This window comes from Bos indicus, chromosome 7 (genome assembly GCF_029378745.1).
Source record: "Bos indicus isolate NIAB-ARS_2022 breed Sahiwal x Tharparkar chromosome 7, NIAB-ARS_B.indTharparkar_mat_pri_1.0, whole genome shotgun sequence".
NCBI lineage: Eukaryota > Metazoa > Chordata > Mammalia > Artiodactyla > Bovidae > Bos > Bos indicus.
Genome location: NC_091766.1, coordinates 51,054,545 through 51,079,423, shown reverse-complemented (window position 1 = coordinate 51,079,423; position 24,879 = coordinate 51,054,545). Strand labels below are relative to the sequence as shown.

The window sequence follows — 24,879 nt, the reverse complement described above, 5'->3', positions numbered from 1 at the left end:
CCTTTGTTGGCAAAATAATGTCTCTGCTTTTGAATATGCTATCTAGGTTGGTCATAATCCTGAAAGATGATGCTGTGAAAGTGCTGCACTCAATATGCCAGCAAATTTGGAAAACTCAGCAGTGGCCACAGGACTGGAAAAGGTCAGTTTTCATTCCAATCTCAAAGAATGCTCAAACTACCACACAATTGCACTCATCTCACACGCTAGTAATGTTATGTTCAAAATTCTCCAAGCCAGGCTTCAGCAATACGTGAACCATGAACTTCCAGATGTTCAAGCTGGTTTTAGAAAAGGCAGAGGAACCAGAGATCAAATTGCCAACATCTGCTGGATCATCAAAAAAGCAAGAGAGTTCCAGAAAAACATCTATTTCTGCTTTATTGACTATGCCAAAGCCTTTGACTGTGTGGATCACAATAAACTGTGGAAAATTCTTCAAGAGATGGGAATACCAGACCACCTGACCAGCCTCTTGAGAAACCTATATGCAGTCAGGAAGCAACAGTTAGAACTGGACATGGAACAACAGACTGGTTCCAAATAGGAAAAGGAGTACGTCAAGGTAGTATATTGTCACCCTGCTTATTTAACTTGTATGCAGAATACATCATGAGAAACGCTGAGCTGGAAGAAGCACAAGCTGGAATCAAGATTGCTGGGAGAAATATCAATAACCTCAGATATGCAGATGACACCACCCTTATGACAGAAAGTGAAGAGGAACTAAAAAGCCTTTTGATGAAAGTAAAAGAAGAGAGTGAAAAAGTTGGCTTAAAGCTCAACATTCAGAAAACGAAGATCATGGCATCTGGTCCCATCACTTCATGGCAAATAGATGGGGAAACAGTGGAAACAGTGTCAGACTTCATTTTTTGGGGGGTCCAAAATCACTGCAGATGGTGATTGCAGCCATGAAATTAAAATATGACTTTATAATAGCTCATAAATCAGACTGAATCCAAACCTAACCTAAGCTACTACCTCTGTAGAATTTCCAGTGCTAGGAGCCAATAGTAAGGTAAGCTAAGGAATCCCTGAGTGATGTTCAAGCAAGCAGACTTTTATGTAGTGCTGACTATGCCTGGCACTGGTCTAAGTAGTGGGGTATAGAAATGAACATGGTTCAAATCCTTCCCTGGACAATGGGTTAAAAAGAGAAACATAAGGATGGTGTTTTTTAGAAAAGGTGGTAAACAGATTACTGGGCTGGAGTAGGGGCTTAAACCCAGAAGGAGGAGGTGCGACTGAGGAGACTGTCATTTGAAGGAGGCGATAATAAACTAAAACTTTATAATATGGAGTCAGAATGGCTGGATGCTCTCTCTTTTGACCACATCTGTCTTCTGTCTCCACTCTTCTTTTTCCAGGGGCCTAACAGGGATTCAAAAAAGAATGGGAGTTCTTTTCCCTCTTTGCTATCTGGCCTATTCCAACATGGCATCATACTCTGAGCTGGGAATGACTTTCCCTTTAACCTAAGGCAAAGGCTGGTGGTGACTAACACCACAATCATCACATGAATCTGAGCATACTTAACTGCTGACTACTTCTGCATTTCCTCTCTCCTACCTGGAAGGCTGTGGTAAAGCTAGTGAGCCCTGGCTAATACAGTAATCAGTCTTATTAATCCCCTATGGCTATTCCATTAGTTACAGAACACAGCCATCATAACTATTCTTTCCTAAAATTCAGTGTGTGTGTATAGGGGGTGGGGTCAGTGGGTATCCTCTGAATTGACCTAATTCCATCAAAACTAGTTTAATAACTTCATTAATCCAACAAGACCCTGTAATAATGATTGTTCTCCCTCTAGCAAAGTCTAGACCTATATTTCTCTGAAGACACTGCCCTTCTACAAACAATGAGCAGTGAAAAGGAAAAGAGAACAAAGTATTTAGAAATATTACAACCTCATACCTCAATGTTTCATGACTTTTCTTGATTGATTTCTGTGTATGTATTCCTCACTATTCCTGGGACCCTCAAAACTCTCTCAAATAAATGTGTCTTCCCTCTTCTCCCTCAACATGTTTCCCCCTCGTTTTTGGTGCATATCTTTCTCCTGCCTGACAAATTGCTTGATGTCTGGCGTTGGGGGGAACCTCATGTGCTACTCAGAGGCACTTATAAAGAGGATAAACCAAACAGTGCTCTACTGTCACGACCCAACCCTACTGCACACTCGGTCCCTGTGTTCCCAGAACACAATCATCTTAGGGCAATAAAATCTGGATTTATTTTTAGTGTCCTCTAGGCTGGAAAAAAATTCCAAGAAGAGAACATCAAAAATCACAGAATCTCCATCTATATTGAGATCAAGGATTCCAGAGCTGGCATCTGAAAAGCAGGAGTTCACCCAGTGGGAATCAATTGTTCCCAAGTTTGCACAGAAGCAAACCCAAGTAAAGAAAGATTCCCTCACATTAACACAGTCTAGTACAAACCATTTAACATAACAAAAATATAAATGAGCTTTAAATTTAAGGTATGATACAAAACTTTAAAACATGAATTTTTCGTTATAAATTTGGTTGGGTGAAATGTAAGCACTGCTCTAGGAGTGTGTGTTATACTGAAGATCAAATATAAACAGTGGAAACTGCAGCATTAAGGACAGTTCACAGCTCCAAACGGAGAAGGCAATGGCAACCCACTCCAGTACTCTTGCCTGGAAAATCCCACGGACAGAGGAGCCTGGTAAGCTACAGTCCATGGGGTCGCTAAGAGTCGGACACGACTGAGCGACTTCCCTTTCACTTTTCCCTTTCATGCATTGGAGAAGGAAATGGCAACCCACTCCAGTGTTCTTTCCTAGAGAATCCCAGGGACGGGGGAGCCTGGTGGGCTGCTGTCTATGGGGTCGCACAGAGTCAGACACAACTGAAGCAACTTAGCAGCAGCAGCAGCAGCACAGCTCCAAAAAAGACCGTTCAAATCAAGCAGCAGCCAGGATCAATTAAGACTGCATTGAATCCATCTGAAAAAGAATTCAGAGTAATGACAGTAAATATGATCCAAGGTCTCAGAGAAAGAATGGAGGCAAAGATCAAGAAGATACAAGAACTGTTTAACAAAGAGGTAGAAAATCTAAAGAATAAACAGAGATGAACAATAACTGAAATGAAAAATACGCTAGAAAAAAATCAATAGCAGAATAAATGAGGCAGAAGGATTGGTAAGTGAGCTGGAAGACAGAACAGTGTAAATTATTGCCATGGAACCAAATGAAGAAAAAATAATGGGAAAAAAAAAAAAAAGGATGGTCTCAGAGACCTCTGGGACAACACTAAACACACAACTTGCACTATAGGGGTCCCAGAAGGAAAAAAGAAAGGACCTGAAAAAAATATCTGAAGAGATAATAGCTGAAAACTACCCTATCGTGGGAAAGCAAATAGTCATACCCAAGTCCAGGAAGCATAGAGAGTCCCAGGCAGAATAAACCCAAGGAAGAGTGTGCTGAGAGGCATAGAAATCAAACTGACAGAAAATATTAATACATTATTGACTGGGAGATTTCTGCAGAAACTAATGCCTGTGGCTGGCAATTTCTTATGTAAGTGAATACTGAAATGCTTCCAGTCAATAATGCTTGGATAACAGATATATTAATATGTCTCCAGTCATTAAGTTGTTAAAAGCAACAAGGGAAAAGCAACAAATAACACAAGGGGGAAGTTCTCTGTTGGTCCAGTGGTTAGGATATGGCACTTTCACTGCCATATCCCGAGTTCAAGAACCCTGGTAGAACTCAAATCCCATAAGCTGCACAGTGGAGAAACAAAACCAAAAATAGAAACCATATATAAGAATTCCCCTAAGGTTATCAGCTGATTTTTCAGCAGAAATTCTGCAGGCCAGAAGGGAGTGACACATTATATTTAAAGTGATGAAAGGGAAGAACCCACAACCAAGAACTCCACCCAGCTGGACTCTCATTCAAATTTGATGGAGAAATCAAAAGCTTTACAGACAAGCAAGAGCTAAGAGAATTCAGCACGAGCAGACCAACTTTCCAACAAATGCTAAAGGAGCTTCTCTAGGTGGAAAAGAAAAGGCCAAACTAGAAACAGGAAAATTATGAATGGAAAAGCTCACCAGCAAAGCAAACATATAGTAAAGGTAGGAAATCATCCACATACAAATATGATATCAAAACCTGCAATCATAAGAAGAGGAAAGCACAATGCAGGATATTGAAAATGCATTTGAAATTAAAAGACCAGCAACTTAAAACAGTTTTGTTTATATATAGACCACTGTATCAAAACTTCATGGAAACCACAAACCAAAAATCCACAATAGATGAAAAAAAAAGAAAAACCAACCCACACACAAAGAAAAGCAATCCAAAACAACACTAAAGTTAGTTATCAAATCAGAAGAGACAAGAACAAAAGAGGAAAAAAGACTTACAAAAACAAATCCAAAACAATTAACAAAATGGCAATAAGATACATACCAATAATTACCTTAAATATAAACGGATTAAATGTTCCAACAGAAGACAGAAACTGCCTGTCTTAAAAAAGACAAGACCTATTTTTCTCTCTCTACAAGAGACCCAATTCAGATCTAGGGATGCATACAGACTAAAAGTGAGGGAACAGAAATCTCCATGCAAATGGAAATCAAAAGAAACCTGGAGTGTCAATACTCATAGCAGACAAAATAGACTTTAAAATAAAGACTGTTACAAGAGACAAGGAAGGACACTACATAATGATCAAGGGATCAATTTAAGAACAAGATATAACAATTGTAAATATATCTATGCACCCAACATAGGAGCATCTCAATATTTAAGATAAATACTAACAACCATAAAACGAGGAAATGTCAGTAACACAACAATAGTGAGGGACTTTAAGACCCCACTTTCATCAAAGGACAGATCATAAAGACAGAAAATTTAAAAGGAAACACAGGTCTTAAATGACACATTAGACTACAAAGACTTAACTGATATTTACAGAACATTCCATCCCCAAATCAGATGAATACACATTCTTTTCAAGTGCACATGGAACATACTCCAAGAATGATCACATGCTGGGCCACAAAGCAAGTCTCGTAAATTTAAGAAAATTAAAATAATAGCAAACATCTTATCCAACCACAATGCTATGAGATTAGAAATCAATTATAGGGAAAAAACTGTAAAAAACACAGACACGTGGAGGCTAAACACTGTTACTAAACAACCAATGGATCACCAATGAAATCAAGGAGGAAATTAAAAAAAAAAAAAAACCTGTAGACAAACAACAGTGAAAACACAACAACCTAAAACCTATGGGATGCAACAAAACTAGAAGTAGAGAGAGGTTTAAAGCAATATAATCTTACCTCAGGAAACAAGAAAAATATCTAACAACCTAACCTGACATCTAAAACAACTAAAGAAAGAACAAACAAAACCCAAAGTTAATAAAAGGAAATAAATCCTAAAGATTAGAGCAGAAATAAATGAAATAGACACACACATACACACACAAACCCAGAAACAATCAATGAAATTAAAAGCTGGTTCTCTGAAAAGATAAAATTGATAAACCTTTAGTCAGATTCATCATGAAAAAAGGGAGAGTGCTCAAATCAATGAAATAGAAATGAAAAAGATATTACACTGACATCACAAACATACAAACGATCATAAGAGACTGCTACAAACAACTATATGCCAATAAAATGGACAACGTAGAAGAAATGGACAAATTCTTAGAAAGGTACAACCTTGCAGAACTGAACCAAGAAGAAATAGAAAATATGAAAAGATCAATCATAAGTACTGAAACTATGATTTAAAACTCCCAACAAAGAAAAGTCCAGGACCAGATGGCTTCACAGGCAAATTCTATCAAACATTTAGAGAAAATTGTACATCTATCCTTATGAAACTATTCCCAAAAAATTTCAGAGAAAGGAACACTCCTTAATTCATTCTATGAGGCCACCATCACCCTGCTACTAAAACCTGACAAAGATGCTACAAAAATAGAAAATTAGAGGCCAGTATCACTGATGAACATAAATGCAAAAATACTCAACAAAATACTAGCAAATCAAAGTCAACAATATATTAAAGGGCTCATACATCATAATCAAGTGGAATTTATCCCAGGGATGCAAAGACTCTTTAATATACACAAACCAATCAAGGTGATACACCATCAAGAAACTGAAGAATAAATACGATCATCTCAATAGATGCAGAACAACTTTATGACAAAATTCAACATCCATTTATGATAAAACTCTCCAGAAAGTGGGCATAGAGGGAGCTTACCTCAACATAATAAAGGCCATATATGACAAACCCACAGCTATCATCACACTCAATGGTGAAAATCTGAAAGCATTTTCTCTAAGATCAGGAACAAGAAAAGGATGTCCACTCTTGCCACTGTTACTCAACATAGTGTTGGAAGTCCTAGCCATGGCAATCAGAGGAGAAAAAGAAATAAAAGGAATTCAAACTGCAGAAGAAGTAAAACTTTCACTCTTTACAGATGACATGATACTATACATAAAAAATCCTAAAGAGGCTACTGGGTAACTACTAGAGTTCATCAAGGAACTTGGTAACATTGTAGAATACAAAATTAACACACAGCAATCTGTTGCATTTCTCTACACTAACAATGAAAGAGAATTAAAGAAACAATCCCATTTCCCATTGCATCAAAAAGAATGAAATACCTAGTAATAAACCTGCCTAAGGAGACAAAAGACCTGTACTCTGAAAACTGTAAGACACTGATGAAAGAAATCAAAGATGACACAAACAGATGGAAAGAAATACCATGTTCTTGGACTGGAAGAATCAGTATTGTCAAAATGACTATAATACTCAAGGCAATCTACAGATTCAATGCAATCCCTATTAAATTACCAGTGGTATTTTTCACATAACTAGAACAAAACATTTAAAAATTTTTATGGAGACACAAAAGACCCTGAATAGTCAAAGCAATTTTCAGAAAGAAAAATGGAGTTGAAGGAGTTAGGTTCCCTGACTTCAGACTATACTACAAAGCTAGAGTCATAAAAACAATATGGTACTGGCACAAAAACAGAAATATAGACCAATGGAACAGGATAGAAAGCCCAGAAATAAATCCAAGCTACTATGGTCAATTAATCTATGACAAACGAAACAAAAATATACAATGGAGGAAACAGAGTCTCTTCAATAAGTGGTGCTGAGAAAACTGGACAGCTACATGTAAAAGAATGAAATAAATTTTTTTAAACACCATACACAGAAATAAACTCAAAATAGATTAAAATACCTAAATATAAGACCAGATACTATAAAACTTAGAGGAAAACATAGAGAATGCTCTATGACATAAAACAGAGCAATGTCTTTTTCATTTGACTCTGAAAGTAATGGAAATAAAAACAAAAATAAACAAATAGGACCTAATTAAACTCAAAAGCTTTTGCACAGCAAACTATAAACAAAGTGAAAAGACAACCCACAGAATGGGAGAAAATATTTGCCAATGATGTGACCAACAGGGATTAATCTCCAAAATATACAAACAACTCATGTACCCTAACATCAAAGAAACAACCTAATCAAAAAACAGGCAGAAGACCTAAATAGACATTTCTCCAAAGAAGACATACAGATGGCCAATAGGCACGTGAAAAGATGCTCAACATTGCTAATTATCTATCACCTCACATCAGTCAGCACGGTCATCATCCAAAAGTCTATGAACAACAGATACTGGAGAGGGTGTGAAGAAAAGGGAAGCCCTCCCCACACTGTTGGTGGGAATGTACACTGGTGCGGCCACTAAGGAGAACAGTACAAAGGTTCCTTAAAAAACTAAAAACAGAGCTACTATATGATCCAGCAATTCCACTCCTGGGCACATATCTGGAGAAAACCATGGTTTGCAAGGATTTGTTGTTTAGTTATAAACCACGTCTGATTCTTTTGCAATCCCATGTCTTAATTCATGCACCCATATGTTTACCGCAGCACTGTTTACAATAGCCAAGACATGAAAGCAACCTAAATGTCCATCAACAGATGAAAAGATAAAGAAGATGTGGTACATACGTACAATGGAATATTGCTCAGCCATAAAAACAATAATGTCATTTGCAGCAACATGGATGGACCTGGAGATGATCATAACTAAGTGAAGTAAGACAGACAGACAAAGACAAATATCATATGATAATGCTTATATGCAGAATCTTAAAAAAAGATGATACAAATGAACTTATTTATAAAACAGAAACAGACTTAGAGAACAAATTTATGGTAACTGAAGGGGAAACATGAGTTTGGGATTGACATATACACACTATATTTAAAACAGATAACTAACAAGGGCCTATTATATAGCACAGGGAACTCTACTCAATCTAAATGGGAAAAGAATCTGAAAAAGAACAGATACCTGAATATGAATAACTGAATCACTTTGCTATATACCTGAAACTAACACAACATTATAAATCAACTATAACCCAATATAAAATAAAAACTTTTTTAAAAGACTGCATTGAATAGTATCTGATGATCCCACTCAAGACATGCTTGAAGTCACAGGATTTTCAGTCATTCAACCATAAAATGAGAAGAGTAGAAACCATTCTTTCAGAAAGTGGTCCATGGAGATAACAATCAAAGACCTCAGTAAAGTAGAGATGAAGGAAAGAACAGTTTTTCAAAGTTGTTAGTTTTTAAATGACAAGATACCTGGTATCTTGGCACTGACCTTGCAGGCAGTAGGGTGGAGAATGTTCCTCTGGAAAAACTGAGCAGCCCCAAGGGGAAAAATATATTGATAATGATACTCGAGAGTCCAAAGAAATGACTCACCCAGTCATTCCATATAAAACCCATGAACAGAGAACTTCTAATCGACTTTTTATTGCCTCATAAATAAATGAATGAACAAGGATTATCAAGACATTTGCGGAAAGCCTGCAACATAAAAGAGCAAAACAAAAAAGAAAAAAGAAAGAAAACCCAAATGTCCAAAAAAACCAAAACAATAAATTATGGTATATCTATATAATAGTTTCTTTGCACTTATTTTTAATTTGCTTTCAAAGCATGATATAATATTAAGTGTAAGAAAAATGCAATAGCATGATCCTAATTTTCTTTAAAATAAATATTAATAAATGGATCAATGTTACAGAATCAAGAATCCCTACAAGAGACCCACATAGTAGTCACCTAATTTAATAGAAAGGTACCACTGCAACTCAGAAAGTAAAAATTAGTCTTTTCAATAAATAGTGCCAATTATTCTTATGGGAGAAAAAAAAATGATCTCCATCCTTATAAACCATGAATAATTCATACTACACCATGGATTTTTATATAAAAGCTAAAGCAATCATACCTTTAGAACAAAGTTTATAATATATTCATGACTCAGGCAGTATTTACCTTATGACCTAGCAACTCTTCTCTTAGGAATACACTGAAATAAAATGAGTGCATAAGCACACCAAAGATATATGCAAGAATCGTCAGTGACTTCCCTGGTGGTCCAGGGGTTAAGATTCTGCACCTCCAGTACAGGGGGTGTGGGCGCTATCTCTGGTCAGGGAACTAAAGATCCCATATGCTGTGTGATCCGGACAAAAAAAAAAAAAAAGGTCAAAGCAGCTTGATTTATTATAGCCCCAAACTGGAAACTATCCAAGTGTTCATCAACAGCACAACAGAAAGATTACAGTATAGTCTATCAAATAGAAACTGCCCACCAATAAAGAAAGAATGATTACTATCTGCAGCAACATGGATGAGTCAAACAGATAATGATCAATGAAAGAACCTGGACTTCGTATTGTTAAGATTCCATTTATACGACGTTCAAGAACAGCCAAAATGAATCTACGGATATTGACTGGAAGAGGCACTGGAGGTGACTTCTGGGATAATGGAGATGTTCCCCATCTTAAGCTGAGTCATGATTACATGAATACTCCTGGAGTTGTACATTAAGATTTTCATGCTTTAAATGTACAGTAACAGTAGACAAATAAAATTTGGCTAGATGGGAAAAAAAAAACAAACATTTATAGTGGTTTTCCCTGGGTGCTAGAATTACAGGCAATTGTTATTTATTCTGTATTTTTAAAAATTCCACAGTCAGAAAAAAATTGTTTTCTTAGTGCTTTTTGGTGTTTTCATGCTACCCACCTATTTTTTTTTTTTTAATAGCTAGAATGCCTCTCTGTAAACCTTCTGTCTCCTTCTAGTACTAATTTCCCTTCCTATTACTAAAAATTCTCCTTTATGGATAAACTACTTTATATCTGCTCATCACTGCTTTTTACAGTGATTTTTGTAATTGTGATTTTTTTTTTTTTGGTTATACCACGAGGCATACAGGATCTTAGTTCCCAACCAAGGATCAAATCTGTGCCGCCTGCAGTATAAGCTCAGAGTCTTAACCATTGAACAGCCAGGCAAGTCCCATGATTCTTTTCTTCACAAGACACCACAGTTCCTTAAGCTGTTTACATGTTTTCTTCTGCTTCAAACTGAGAAGTCATCTGGCTAAGTGACAAACTTGGGGTTAAAAAAAAATTTCTCTAGGTTACATACAGACTTTCCCCACCTTGGAACTATTCTTATATTCAAAGCCAGAAGTTATGCTTATCCCTCTCCCTTTACATATCCTTTTTGGGATTTTACAAAACTGCAAAGTTTGAAAACATGAAAGCTGATCTTATTCTAAAGACCTCCTCTGTGTCTTTTTTTGAACTCCCTAATTAGCTGGCCTTTTAATAGGATCTTTGTGAATAGATTATTTTGTATTCTAGGTCGCTCAGGTTTTTTTTTTTATTCTCATACCCATAATTTTGGGTATGACTGTGCTAAAAAAAAAAAAAAAAGCTTTAGAATTACTAGTTCTGTGCTGCTCTACCATCTCAGGTTTATAGTTTTCGTTAATTTTGGTGTTGACATGTTTGTTTATTCTATTCACAGTCATCTGGCCATTCTAAAAAAAGCAGAGACAACAGGTCAGGGGAGTCAGAGAAGGCTTTTAAGAAGAAGCAACGATCACACCGAGAATTAGGCAGAAAGAGGAATTCAGATTACTCAAACCTCACACTCTTGTCAGAGACAACACTCAAAAACAACCTTGCTAAGAGTAAACTTTCAGGATCATTGCAGCTTCTTTTTCTATTATTTTTATAACTTTTTCTAGTTATTCTTTATATCTTTTAGTAGGATTCATGCAATTTTGTTTGCCTGACAGAAAACTATTGGCAAACCTGATCATTTGTTTATTCAACATTAAGTACTTACTACCTGACAGGCCCAGTAATGAAGATATCAGAGGAAGAACTAACTCTAGCTGGCTTGCTCTTCCTCTTCAGTACCTCTGATAATAAAAATAAAATTATCTTTTCCATTTGTTGGTTACTGCATCAGATGGAAAAATCTGGAAGTTCACCAAATTTCAAGAGTATGGTGTGGGTGGTTTGGCTAAACAGACCAGATGCTTTGCCTGGTTCAGAGGGCAGTTATTGCAAAGAGTTACTCAAGTTTACTGAAACTCATGTACAAGTAGAGAATGACCCTGCCAACAGAGGAAGTGGGCCACATACTGTGAGTCTGCTGTGGGCCAAGAAAAGAAGCAACGGCATCAAATCCAAACCCCAAAGCCACGAGAACAGGCATTCCACAGCCACAGGCCTTCATCTAGGAAGAACCTACTCCTGACATGCAAGCTTCACACTGGGGCCCTGGGGAACAGCAACAGCAAGGGTTCACTTCTACTGAATTTTTTTTTTTTTTGGCCATGCTGCATGGCTTATGGGATCTTAGTTCCTGGACCAGGGATTGAACCTGTGGCCTCCTCAGTGAAAGCACAGAGTATTAACCACTGGACCACCAGGGAATTCCCAGGATTCCCTTCTAAAAGGTGGCAGTGACATTCACAATAACAGAGCAACACCAGGAGACTCTGACAGTTGATACTGTGACATAGACAAGATCTTTGTTTTTATGACTTCCTCGCAATGGGTAACACATTTGGCTATGTTACCACTTCCTAAGTTGTTTTTCTTTGGGGAACAGGCGGGAAGGAGACAACCTGCTGTTTTATTCATTACTGTCTAAATACTGATTCTGGTATCAATCTCCCAAATATTATTAACCATCCCTACTTCATTCATGATCTTTCGTTTGCCAGAGAGTTAACCGGGCCTGGAGCTGTCCTCACATAATCAATGAATGAATAAACCAGGGCATGCCTTTTGTATCAGCATTTTGGCTTGTGGCTTTAGCATAGTAGCCTCTCAGTGGAATGCACAATGACACAGAGCTCAGAAATGGGCTTTTCACTGAACAAGGGCCTCAAAATGAACAAGGGAGGCAAAAAAATAATAGTGGATCATCCACCCCCGGAGGCCCTGTCCTAGAGTAATGAAGAATTTCACAGACTGTCTTGTTTCCCCTTCTTACAAAGGCTATAAAAACTATTTATTGCTTATATAACTGAGTTACACATGAAACTAAAAAAATCTACGAATTGTTTAGTAACATGGCTTGCTAAAGCCACTCAGGTAATTGCTTTAAGCCACTATCTCCAAAATTAAACTAACACAAAGATATAAGCATTCTCCATTTGTCCTGATATATTAGATGAAGAACAATGAAGTCTGAAAAGTCATACACACGTTAATAATCCACAATAGTTCAATATTATTTGAAAACATGGCTATAGCCAATCTCATCTCCCTCCAACAATAAACTTGCAGCCTTGGAGACTGTGAGAATCCAGAGAAGTTCCCCTCAACACAGAAAACATATCATCTGCTAAAATCTCACTGCATAAAGCTTTCTATACAGAATCTCTGGCTGGATCCTAGGCCTGTCACTCTCTAAGGAATAAGATATATAACCTTTACTAAACAGCCCTCAAAAAAAAAAAGCTTCCTGAATTACTCAACCATCAAAAAGAATGAAATAACATGGATGGACCTAGAGATTACCATACTAAGTGAAGCAAATCAGAAAGAGAAAGACAAATACCATATGCTATCACTTACATGTGGAATACAGAAGACAACACAAGTCAACATATCTGCGGAACATAAACAGACTCGCAGATACAGAGAACTGACTTGTGGTTGCCACTGGGGAGAGGGAGTAGGGGAGGAAAGGACTGAAGTCTGGGATTAGCACAGGCAAACTTTTATGTATGCGACGGATAACAACAAGGTCCTACTGAATAGCACAGGGAACTATATTCAATATCCTGTGACAAGTTATGAGGGAAAAGAATATGGATAGAATATACATGTATGACTGAGTCACTCTACTGTACAGCAGAAATTGACACAGCATTGTAAATCAACTATACCTCAATAAAATTTAAAAAGAGAAATGCAAATGCAAAAACAACAAAAATCGCTCTCTGAAAATATCTACCAACAACTAAAATAGTGTATGCTGAACCATCCACGCATCAGAATCCCATTCCTCTCTAATGTTTGGAGGAAACACCCTTTCTTTTTACTGAGAGTTCGTTCTTTTTCCTTATAAATTCTTCAATAAAGACTCATTTTTAAGTGAAACTTTCAAATAATAAAAAGAAGTCTATTCTATGAACGAGAAATTCCTCCTTTAGGATTTATCCTACAGGTTATAGACTAGTGCCAGTATGCCAAAAAAAAACACACCACTTACACAATTTTATACCACAAACACAAATACTTACTATAGCATTTGTTTACAACTATATAACATATTATATATAAAATACATACAAATACATATATATTTGTTTGTTGTTTAGTCACTAAGTCATGTCCAACTCTTCCTCTGTGCATGATATTTCCCAGGCAAGAATACTGGAGTGGGTTGCCATTTCCTTCTCCAGGGGATCTTCTCCACCCAGGGATAGAACCTGAATCTCCTGCATTGGCAGGCTGATTCTTTGCCACCACAAACACAAATATTTATTATAACATTTGCTTATAATAACTATATAACATATATTATATATAAAATACATACACATACATAAATGATAGTTAACATCCTAAAGGTCCACCAATATGGGGACAGTTAAATAAGCAATGGAATTTCCAAACCACAGAATTTCTATTTGACCCTTAAGAAGAATGAGGTAGAATTATATGCACTGATAATGGAAAAGTGCCAACACAGTGAAAAAAGCAAATTACAATACAAAGCATTCTTACTATCTCATTTGGGCTTAAAAATAAAGTTCTATTTCTAGACCTGAATAGGTTACAGTTATATTAGTGAATATAATTATTCATTAAACTGTACTTTTTTGTCATACACACTTTTCTACACAGTTGGCCCTCTGTATATGCAGGTTTCACAACCTTGGATTCAACCAACAGCAAATTAAAAATATTCAGAAAAAAAAAAATCCCAGAGAGTTCCAGAAAGGAAAGCTTGAATGGCAATCATTTATAAAGCATTTACAATGTGTTAGGTATTACAAGTAATCCAGAGATAATTTAAAGTATTCAGAGGATATGCATAGGTTATATGCAAATACTATGTCATTTTATCTAAGAGATTTGAACATCCACATAATTTTGGTGAGAGGGTCCTGGAACTACTGAGAGGTGACTATACATGCTAAAAAATGGAAATTATCTTTAGGTAAAGTCTATTTCATAGCTTTTAGGAGAACCCAGGTGGTGCAGTAGAAAAGAATCCACCTGTCAATACAGGAGACATAGGAGACTCAGGTTCAATCCCTGGATGGGAAAAATCCCCTGGAGGAGGGAATGTACCCACTCCAGGATCCTTGTCTGGACAGTTCCATGGACAGAGGGACCTGGCAGGCTATAGCTCATAAGGTCGTGAAGAGTCGGACACGACTGAACAGGCACACAACCTATTTCTTAACTTATTGAGCTGGAAAGCCATGCTTCTAGATGCTTCCAACAACCATCCAACTACTACTGAGAATATGTTTTGTTCCAGCTTCAGGGCAGGATCTACAGCTGTGAACAGACCCATAGATTCTAGGCAAACCTCACCAAGGGCTCCTTCTCCAGCCTTTATTAATCTTGGATGGTTCTCTGCAGAAACCACAGGACACCTGAATGCAGGGCAGACTACTGTCTTCAGCTTCTGGAAGGAATCCTCAAAGGTGGACCTCACTCAGCCCCTTGTCTGACAGACAGCTCCCCAAATGCCAGTAATTCCCCCACCTCTCAATACCTCCTTTGGAACTCCAATGTCCAGCTTCATCCGACCATAAGTTCAGGGACTCTGGTCAGTACCCCACTAATGTAGCTATCTGAAAGCCATGGGGAAGTGAAGACTGGCTCCTCCTCAGAAAGAAAGCCTGGGATCTCTGAATTACATCTAGTCACTTGGATGTACAAGATGGCATTGTCACTCTGCAACTTCAAACAGCCAGTCCTCAAAGTGACAATGGAGAGAAAATGAGTTCAGCAAGAGGGAGGGCAGAAGCGAAAGCAGCAGTGAACAGAAGGAAAAGTAAAAGGGAAGAAAGCTGTTAATAGAGAAAGTGAGTTGAGGAGATGAAAGGACAGGTTAGAGCAGGGAGAGAGAAAAAAGGGAGGAACTCTGCCCCCTGCCAACTTGAGAGGACACACTAGAAAGGCACAGGTCCGTCCCTCCTACAAGCTGACGAGGCCACTTCCCAGGCCAGGTCCCCCACCAGCACAGCCCCTGAAAGACGGGCTCTGCCTGCCCCCTCCCAGAGCATTAGACTAGGCTTTGTGGGAAAGCTGAAATCTTGATAGCTTAGAAAGAGGCCCCTACAGCTTCATGTGCTGGTAATGTAACTGAGCACTCCTGGTTCCTGCTGTCTACCAGACCGGCCCTGGCTTTGCTTCATCATTAAAGCAAGCTCTCCTGACCCTCTGCAGGAGCCACAGCTCAGTCAGCACCGCAGGGCGGCTTCAAAGGACAAGAGTGGATTTCACTGCGCACCAGCAAGTACCAGTCACACCTGCCATGTGGTCACCCCAAGGACCAGACAACCCAGGGCAGTTCATTTCTTCCTGCTTTCTTTTCTTCATTTTCTTAGAATTTTTAAAATAGGCATTACAGACAAAAAGGTTACACAAAACAGAGGCTAGATGCTAACTTCAGAGTTCTGTCATTAGTTACACCCACCAAGAGCAACTGTATGTTAATATATGGAAGCCAAGGAGATCAAAGGAGTATGGGGTGGTGATTACTTGAAACCAAAACAAAAAACACAAACTGCATCCACCCTGAGCAAAATTTTGAGTTTTCCAAGCACACACTTGCACAGAAAGAGCAATAGAACACAGCACCAATAAAGTCACATCCTTGGCAGAGGGCCTAGAATCTATTGATGATATAATATACAGGTTCAACACCACCCAGACCTCCTTCTGGCAAACCTCCTATCAAAACAGCAGTGGTTTCAACTGACTGCATGCATTTCTTTTTAGTTCCTAGACCCTTCACTCTACTGTCTTCCTGGTATCACAGAGCCACTAGGAGTGTCAAGAGGTGGGGTTCAAGGGGCCCTCTCTGAAACCTGGCTACCCTCAAACCATCCCTATCACCTGTCTACTGCCGCCCGAAAAAACTCACAGTGAGTCATATCTTTGGATGAAGGCAGTATTTTTCCAAGTGGGATACATGGCAGGTGTGGGGAATGTGGACAATTGTAACAGTTATGCTTTTTAAGATTTGCCTTCTATTTGTGTCAGGTGATAGCTGTTTCCAATTTAAGCCAATCATAGTTTTCCCCTGAAATAACTTCTGGAGGGTTTTTTTTATAAATGGCACATTTTAAAGAAAAAAATGTTAACAGTACTGACAGCAAAGAGATAAGACAAAAATCATGCAGGTGGAATACAAATAAACTGTGAGAAACAGGTAAAGCATCCACCTCCAAGCCCTTTGACTTTGCATGCAACTAGCCCTCACTGGGGCCTTCCCAGGTGGCTCAGTGGTAAAGAATCCACAGTGCACGTGGGTTCAATCCCTGGGTTGGGAAGATCCCCTGGAATAGAAAATGGCAACTCACTCCAGTATTCTTGCCTGGAAAATCCCATGGACAGAGGAGCCTGGCAGGCTACAGTCCATGGGGTTGCAAAAGAGTTGGACATGACTGAGCAACTAAATAGCAACAACAGCCATCACTGGTGTTTCTACTGCCACCATCACGTATCAAGATTTGCCAAGGTTTAGCTCCACAAAGTCAGCAGAACCAGAAGGATGCAGAAACTGCATCAGAGACTGAAGAAACAATCTTAATGAGGGTGTTGCAGAAGAAAGGCTGGGGGGTGGGGGGGAAGGAGGGACACTGGGTCTGGGGTCTATGGGAAGCTGGCAGGCAGCAGGAAAGCAGTAAAAACAAGCTTAAAGATAAGGGCTCATGAGCTAGGCACATTCCTACAGAAGTCCCCCTCTTCACATGTCTTGTACCCACATGATCCTACCCAAGGTCCCAACACTGAAAGCTGACGGGCGAAGTACTGAGGCCAGAAGCCAGGCACCACTTCCCAGGTCTTCTTCGTCCCAAAGAACTTTGCAGCTCAACAGCCCCCAACCCCTACCTTTTTGTGAACACTGGCCATGAGGTCAGATAGTTTTCAGTCGTGATCTACACTATTTTCTGAGCCAACTCTCTTGACACTAATAACTCTTTAGCACAAATCAGAGAAGTGATAAGAGGCATCCGTGAATAAGGCATTACTCTCTAATGAGTAAATTCAGGTAAATCAAACCCTCTTCTCACCATGATTACCAAGACTCCCTTATATCATTTACTTGCATCATCACAATAAACTGAATATCACAATAAAGCAACTAACACAAGTTTTTTGGCTTCCCAGTGCAGATAAAGGTTATATATTCACTATACGATAGTCTGAGGGTGCAAAAGTATTACGTCTAAAAAAAACACTGTACACACCTTAATGTACAACCTCTGATGCTGGTAAAGACTGAAAGCAGGAGAAGGGGATGACAGAGGATGAGATGGTGGGATGGCATCTTCGACTCATTGGACATGAGTTTGAGAAAGTTCTGGGAGTTGGTGATGGACAGGGAAGCTTGGCGTGCTGCAAGTCCATGGGGTCGCAAAGAATCGGACACAGCCGAGCGACTGAACTGAACGCACCTAATTTAAAAATATTTTATTGCTGAAAAATGCTAACAAACATCCAAGCCTTCAGTAAATTGTAATCTCTTTGCTGGTGGAGGTTTGAAGTATTGTGAGAATTACCAAAATGTGACACAGACACACAAAGTGAACAACTGCTGTTGAAAAATGTCATCGACAGACATAGGGTTGCCACAAACCTTCAATCCCTAATAATCGCAGTATATGCAAAGCACAATGGAGCCAAGTACAATAAAATGAGGGAGGCCTATTGAGAAATGGAGTGTTGCCTGCCCGATTAGTAAACAGGGATATCACCATCATTAGCAATTCAATTGCAGCCCTCAATCGTGAGCCTGAGCCAGGCAGCCCCAAGGGAACTCAGGAAGGAGAATGCCTGCCATCCAGCCTCCCTCAGACTCTTCCTACGGTGAGAGTAAGCCCTGATGAACTGAGGATATTCATTCACAGGATACTGGCCTGATAGCTGAGGTGTATATCAAAGGAATGATTTCAGTTAGCTCAGCCTCTCACATCTTCCACATACAGAAAATAGATATATTCCTTAACTTGGGTTATCTGGTTTTCTTTAAATAATAATAACCTTTTGATGTTCAGACTACCTGCCTTTTGTTGCAAAATTTCTATATAACCTGGCTCCCCTTCTCATCTCCTTGGAGCAATTTTCTCAGGATTACTTCAGAAGCTGTTTTCTGGGCTTAAAAGTCCTCAAAATTCCCACCAAATAACACTCAACTTTAAGTTGTGAATATTTTTTAAGTCGACACTATAATCGAAAGGTTCAGAAAAATAGACACTATCTCTTGTTTTTGGCAAAGACATAAAAGACTTGCTGCCTGCCCACAGAGACTGGATTCAAAGCATTTATCTCCCTTGCTTTAGAAGGGAGGGCCCATTCAGTTTCCCAGCTCTGATTCTGAGGCTTAAAAAAAGTACTAATATTCCACACAACCCAGTGAAAGTCGCTCAGTCGTGTCCGACTCTTTACAACCCCAAGGGCTACACAGTCCATGGAATTCTCCAGGCCAGAATACTGGAGTAGTTAGCCGTTCCCTTCTCCAGGAGATCTCCCCAACCCAGGGATTGAACCCAGGTCTCCCATATTGCAGTGGATTCTGCAGTAATATTCCACATGTGCCTCTGAAAAACTACAAAAGAAGTCATTCTCAGTTCACTTCCTTTTGAAGAGCCCTTTATATACAGTATCCAAGATGGTGTGAACTTTTTGGTCAGAGCTTGGAGGGTCAACTCATGCCCACTCCCCTTGCTTCTAAACTGCTGGGTTTTAATTACTGACTCCCATTTTACAGCCAAGTCAATTAGTAGCCTTGGTTAAGTGTGAGGAGGTTGGAGGCCTAAAATACAGCTTTCAATTCAGCATGAGAAAAACAGGAAGCCTCTCCTGTCAGCAACTTCCCTCATGTGATAACTATGCCACAAGTCTAAGAGATGGATTTTGTAGTTCTGTAGGGTCCCTGGATGCTTCAGCAAGCACCTGAATCCCTACCTGACCAAGGACTGGCAGAGTGACATAGTAGGAGAGGGGAATTTTAAAAGGTGACTATTTCACTCCTCATTCAATTTAGTGAGCATTATTGCTCACTTCAGTCTCTGAAGAGCTTAATAACTAACTCCTGGGTTGAAAGGATGCTGGGTCAAAAGCCCAAGAGGCTGCTAGGTTACTGGTTTACTCCAGACACTCTAAACCAGCTGGATAAAATGTAAAACAGTCTGAACTTATTTACATATGAAATACAAACATGAACTTACCCTTAGGCCTCCAGATCACACTATTGGTTTACTGGTGACCAAACCCAAATATACCAGGAAACAAAAACAAAAAAACCTCAGGGTGCTCAATGAAGCTTTTATAAAAATTCAGAATGTTCACCTCTTTTTTTTATTTCACGGTATCTCAAAAAAATACCATTCATCCAACAAAGCAAAATATTTGCTTTGGAGGAGCTCAAATTTCATATAAGCGTCCTATGAATACTCCTTCAGAATCTCTGTGAAGAGAGCGCTGCCCATTACCCCATTTCAAGGGTGAGGAATGTTTCCAGCCAGGAAAGGAGGGACTGCTGTTGGGTGACAAAGGCATAGGCCTAGAAGGTTCCATGGGGGTCTGGCTCATACCCCAGCCCTGCCTCTCTCTCACCTGGGCCCAGTTTCCCTTAAGGGAGGTTATTTCTGTTCTTCAACAAAACAACCAGAGAGAGGCAAAGTGACAGATGAGATTTACTAGAACAAGATGCTTGTAAGGTTTACAAGCAGGCAGGCAAGTGTTGCACTGCCCTGAGTACTCAGTGGGTTACATTTTTATAATCAGAAAAAGAGAGGGGTAGGGGAGAAGATCTTTGTCTTTCTTGAGTAGTGTCACACTTCCATGATCAGTTCTTTCCCCAGGTAGAGCAGGCAAGTTTTCTTGTCCCTATTGGATCGGGCCAGGACTGTCACAGCACTCTGGAAAAGTTATTCAGGTCTCAGTACAATGTGGGTCTTTCATTTTGAAAAGTCACCTTCCCATAAATGACTGTTTTTGTGTGCACATAGCACATCCTGAGGGTCATTAACTTGATGACGCCACTGGGTAGGTTGTGGGCCTTATTCTCTACTATTGTTTTATTGCTTGGGGGGCACTGTGCAATGAACATGTCTTAGGGGTCAAAGAGTATGTTTTAGGGGTCATTAACTCACTGAGCTCACTGAGTAGGAGGTAGGTCTCATGCCACCACTGCTTTATTGTCTGGGGGCATGTCTTGTGCTTCTGTTGCATGGTTTTGTTGCTAAGCAGGTTAGATTTGATTTTATTGTTAAGCCAACCAATCTGGCTTTGATGCTAAGTGACTTGTTTTGCTTTGTGAGTCAAGCAAGCGCACATGGTCTCAGAATCTTCCCATTATTTTCTTGAGTGATCATTAATCTTACTGTAGTCTCCCAAAGCCCCCTGAAGTTCCCTCTCTATCTACAATTCCCTAACCGGGTTTCTAAGCTAACTGTTTGCTTATCCTTGTGCTTGCTTGCGTGTGCGCTCAGTCCGACTCTTTTCGATCCCATGGATTGCAGGTCACCAGGCTCCTCTGTCCATGGAATTTTCCAGGCAGGAATACTGAAGTGAGTTGCCATTTCCTACTCCAGGGGATTATCCTACTCTATCCCTATTAGTTATCGTGTTTGGAGGGTGGGGGGACCGTTTACAAAGAAAGCATGATTAACTGGCCGTTTCAAATGTTTCCAAAGAGATTTAGAAAATTGATAACAATTTTTTAAAAATGTGGCCCAGAAATCTAATCTCCAGTGATTCTTAAAATTATGGGGCTCCTGGAGAGCCCAATAAAAAACACTAACAAACCCTACCAATGAATAAGCACACAAGGGGAAAAGCTCTCCGGCTTAGTAGAAATATGTTGTAAACACACATTGCTCAATGCTCAAATGGCCTGTCTTAAGATGTCATTTACAGAGAATGATGTTGCTGATCTGACTGGAAGTTCGCTTTGCCCAGATACCACCACTCTGGATTTGTCCTCCCTTGGGTGCTGTGCTGGTTTCTCCATTTATACACAAACCTTGCCAAGTTCTCAGCAATTCCCTCAACTGGCTTTTACTGTACAGGATCCCTGGAGGTTCAATTCTGTTTTCTGGAGTCAAGCAAATACAAAACAAGTTGGTGAGAAGTTTCAGCTATTTCACTTCCTCCAGAAAAGAGAAGTTTGTGGAAGATTCAATATAAAAGGGACAGCTGTTTTGTTTTTTGTTTTTTTAATTTTTCCCCCCCCACAGGATCAGTAAATTTCAGAGTTGGAAAAAATTGTACATCAATCATTCCTCTTCAATAATCAAAATATCTTCTTCTCACTTCTTAAGAATTTAAGACAAAAATGGCCAATTAACACTTATGCAGCGTTACCTGGAAAGCCCACACACTGAAAGTAGTAGGTAGGAAGGGGGGAATCTGTTCTACAATTAACAAAGAGCATGGAACTCCTTTCAGCTTCCCCAGTGCCCCCATATTCATGTTTTGGACACTGATTATCCTTCAAGAACTTCTGTGCCATTAAATCTCCTATCATTCACTTGGACTTTGGGTTTCACCTAGGAGAAGGCAATGGCAACCCACTCCAGTGTTCTTGTTTGGAGAATCCCAGGGACGGGGGAGCCTGGTGGGCTGCCGTCTATGGGGTCGCACAGAGTCGGACACGACTGAAGCGACTTGGCAGCAGCAAGGTATAAGAGGTGTTGTAGAACACTCTGAAACCTCTAAAGGGTTAAGTGCTGTGGACAATACAACCTCAATGCATATGGAGGAAGGCAAATCCCGTAAACAGTCATAACTGATCGGATCAAATGAGATAAGAGAAGGCAGCTGGGTGCTTCTTTTCCCTCAGAAGAAGGAATTATTTAAAAATCTAGGATAATTGGCACCTGGCTGCCTACGCCCCCATCCCTGTCTCCTACAAACATTTCCGAAGCAAGGTTTCCAGAATCCCAACAGATTAGAGTTCTAGGCGTTGTCATCTCTTTTCCAGGCTGTCACAACAGCCTCCTCAGTCTCCCCATACCAGTGTTCCCCCTACCGCAATCCAGCCGACGCTTCAATGGGCTCCACCCACAAACCCTCAGCTAAGCACTCAAAAGAGTTTTTTCAAATGGGCCCTAACCTAACTTTCCAAACTTCTCCTCCGACCCCAAAACCTCCCTAGCACTCAATCCAGTAAGTCTTTCCTTTACTTCCAGCTCAAGGTCTCTTTCCCAGAGGTCCCCGTTCCCTCCCCCTACTCTTCCAACCCCCACAGCTGCCGGAGATTAGCCCCATCCCTTGGGGCTCCGCTCAGATTTCACTCCCCCCAACAGGTCTATTCACATTTCTATCAACCGCATTCAACAGGACTGAAACATCTTTTCTGAACACCTCTGGTCCCAGCTCCCGCCGGGCCTCGCGTCCCCAGCAGGCTCGGTTCTGCGCATGGAGTGGGTCGCCCGCAGCACTCTAGAAATCGCAGCTCAAGGCGAAGAGACGCGGACGCCTCCCGCAGACGTCCCTCGAGACCGGGTGTGGCAAGCCTAGCTCTCAGTCAGCCGACTCCTCGCTACGCGGAGCCCCTAAGTCCTCGGCCCAGAGGCCCCGGCGGGCAGTGCGGGATCTTCCCAGCCTCAGCCAGCGGCGCTGCGACTGGACCCGGAGGAGCAGCCGCTAAGCGCTGGGGTGTGTATCAGGCCGGCTCCAACAGCTCCGCCGGCTCCCGGCCTCTCCCCCAGCTCTGCTCGCTTCCCGGCTCGAGTCCGCCCATAGCGCCCGGGAGCCCGTCGCTTTCCCGGCGCCCTCTGGGGAGCTCGGGGGTGCGCAAAAGCCCGGAAGGGCGCTGCCCGCGCCTAACCCCCTCCTTGGTCCCAGCTTGGCTGGGCCCGGGTCCACCGCGGGCCTCACCTCTCCTCTCTACGAATCCGCTGAGCACTGGTTCGGCCGGGACCCGCTGGAACCTGACGACACCGCACAAGTGGCGCCGCACCTGCCAAGGAGCAAGAGAGGTGACTAGGCTCGCCTGACGTCACGGCCTCCCCGAGCGCCGCGAGCGCGGAGTCACCTGATCACCCTGGCAACACGCGCGGGGCGGGGCGAGGCGGGGGGCGGCGTCACAGCGCGAGCCCCGCCCGGAGCAGCGAGGCCCGGAGGCGCCACCCAGAGAGCTCCCGAGCGGTTTACGGTAACTCGAGGTCCGGGTCCGGCCGTCCGGCTCCGGCTTCCCTGCTCTGGCCTTAAAGTAGGCATGGATAAGTGGGCATGGATACCCGAGGCTCCAAAAGGCAGTCACCTCAGGCTGGATCAGTGCTCCGAGACTCCAGACGTTATCCCCTCACCGTCAGGGCAAGTGCCTGGCCTCAGGGCCTGTGTCCTCACCGAACCCATAAGGGATTCAGTGCAAGGCATGCTGCAGGCTTCGCTTGTGGGCCGCTTCTCTCCGCGTCTTCTTCTAGATCCAACTAGGTTTGAGGGTTTGCTTCGAAAACTGTACATGAGAGGACTGGGGCTGAGTTTGGTAACTGGATTGCTCTCTGGCAACTTTACCCATAAGCCTCACAACAAGTAGTGCAGCCTTTGCTGGAGAATATAATAGTAAGACTTCATTCACTCAGGATGAAGAACAGGCTGTAGGCCAGCCCAGTCCTCCAGTCCTGCAGCCCTCCTCCTCTGCCAACAGAAAGAGAAAGCACTGAAACACCCAGAGCAAAGCTTAGCACAACTCTGAAAGTCCTAGTTGAAGTCCGATTTGTTTTCAGTTTAGAAATTGATTTTCCCTTCAGTTTCCTCCCCTAGCTCACTATGATGGTATGCCTACATCTCTGTGACTTTCCAGTCACTAGACATAGACCGTCAGTTTCAAAATGAAAATGTAAGATCCTGTGGAGGTCCTGGTTTGAGAGCCACTGCTTATTCTATCCCTTTACTTCTTTCTGAGTTCCATTTAAGTTTTACTCTCCTACACGCTGCACCACTATGGAAGTTTCATATATGTTGTCCTTCCCTCTTAGAGTATGGGATTTTAAACCAAAAAGTTACTTTATAAATAACTTCTAGTGAGCATCTTTGACTGGCAATGGGTACTTAAGGCACGATCCTTGAAGATTAAAAGTTTATGAGTGGTGCATCTCATATCCAAGTACCACCTGTACTGTTTACTTAATAGTTTTGTTTCAAGTGACACTTGTTTATTTTTATACATTTAAAAAAGAAACTAGCATATAA

At 40.9% G+C, this 24,879-nt stretch overlaps 1 protein-coding gene and 1 long non-coding RNA gene across 5 annotated transcripts in view; both read right to left on the bottom strand.

Moving 5' to 3' along the window:
• CYSTM1 (cysteine rich transmembrane module containing 1) overlaps positions 1 to 23,745 on the bottom strand; it is a 70,717-nt gene extending 46,972 nt beyond the window's left edge. For 2 of the 4 annotated variants that reach the window (XR_011567708.1, XR_011567709.1), the window contains exon 1: positions 23,563 to 23,745. Coding sequence is in view for 2 of the 4 variants with exons in the window: in XM_070793690.1 (XP_070649791.1) it covers positions 23,047 to 23,102 (56 nt within the window). In the remaining 2 variants the exon portion in view is untranslated. Of the gene's footprint in view, positions 1 to 23,046; positions 23,406 to 23,562 lie in introns of those variants that run through there. The other 2 variants (XM_070793690.1, XM_070793689.1) reach the window with 1 other exon arrangement.
• LOC139184177 (uncharacterized) lies at positions 18,133 to 22,992 on the bottom strand. Its single transcript, XR_011567711.1, has 2 exons — positions 21,704 to 22,992; positions 18,133 to 20,597 (listed from the first exon to the last, which is right to left on the bottom strand). It is a non-coding gene; the product is annotated as an uncharacterized lncRNA (long non-coding RNA).
• Positions 23,746 to 24,879: the final 1,134 nt, after the last annotated feature.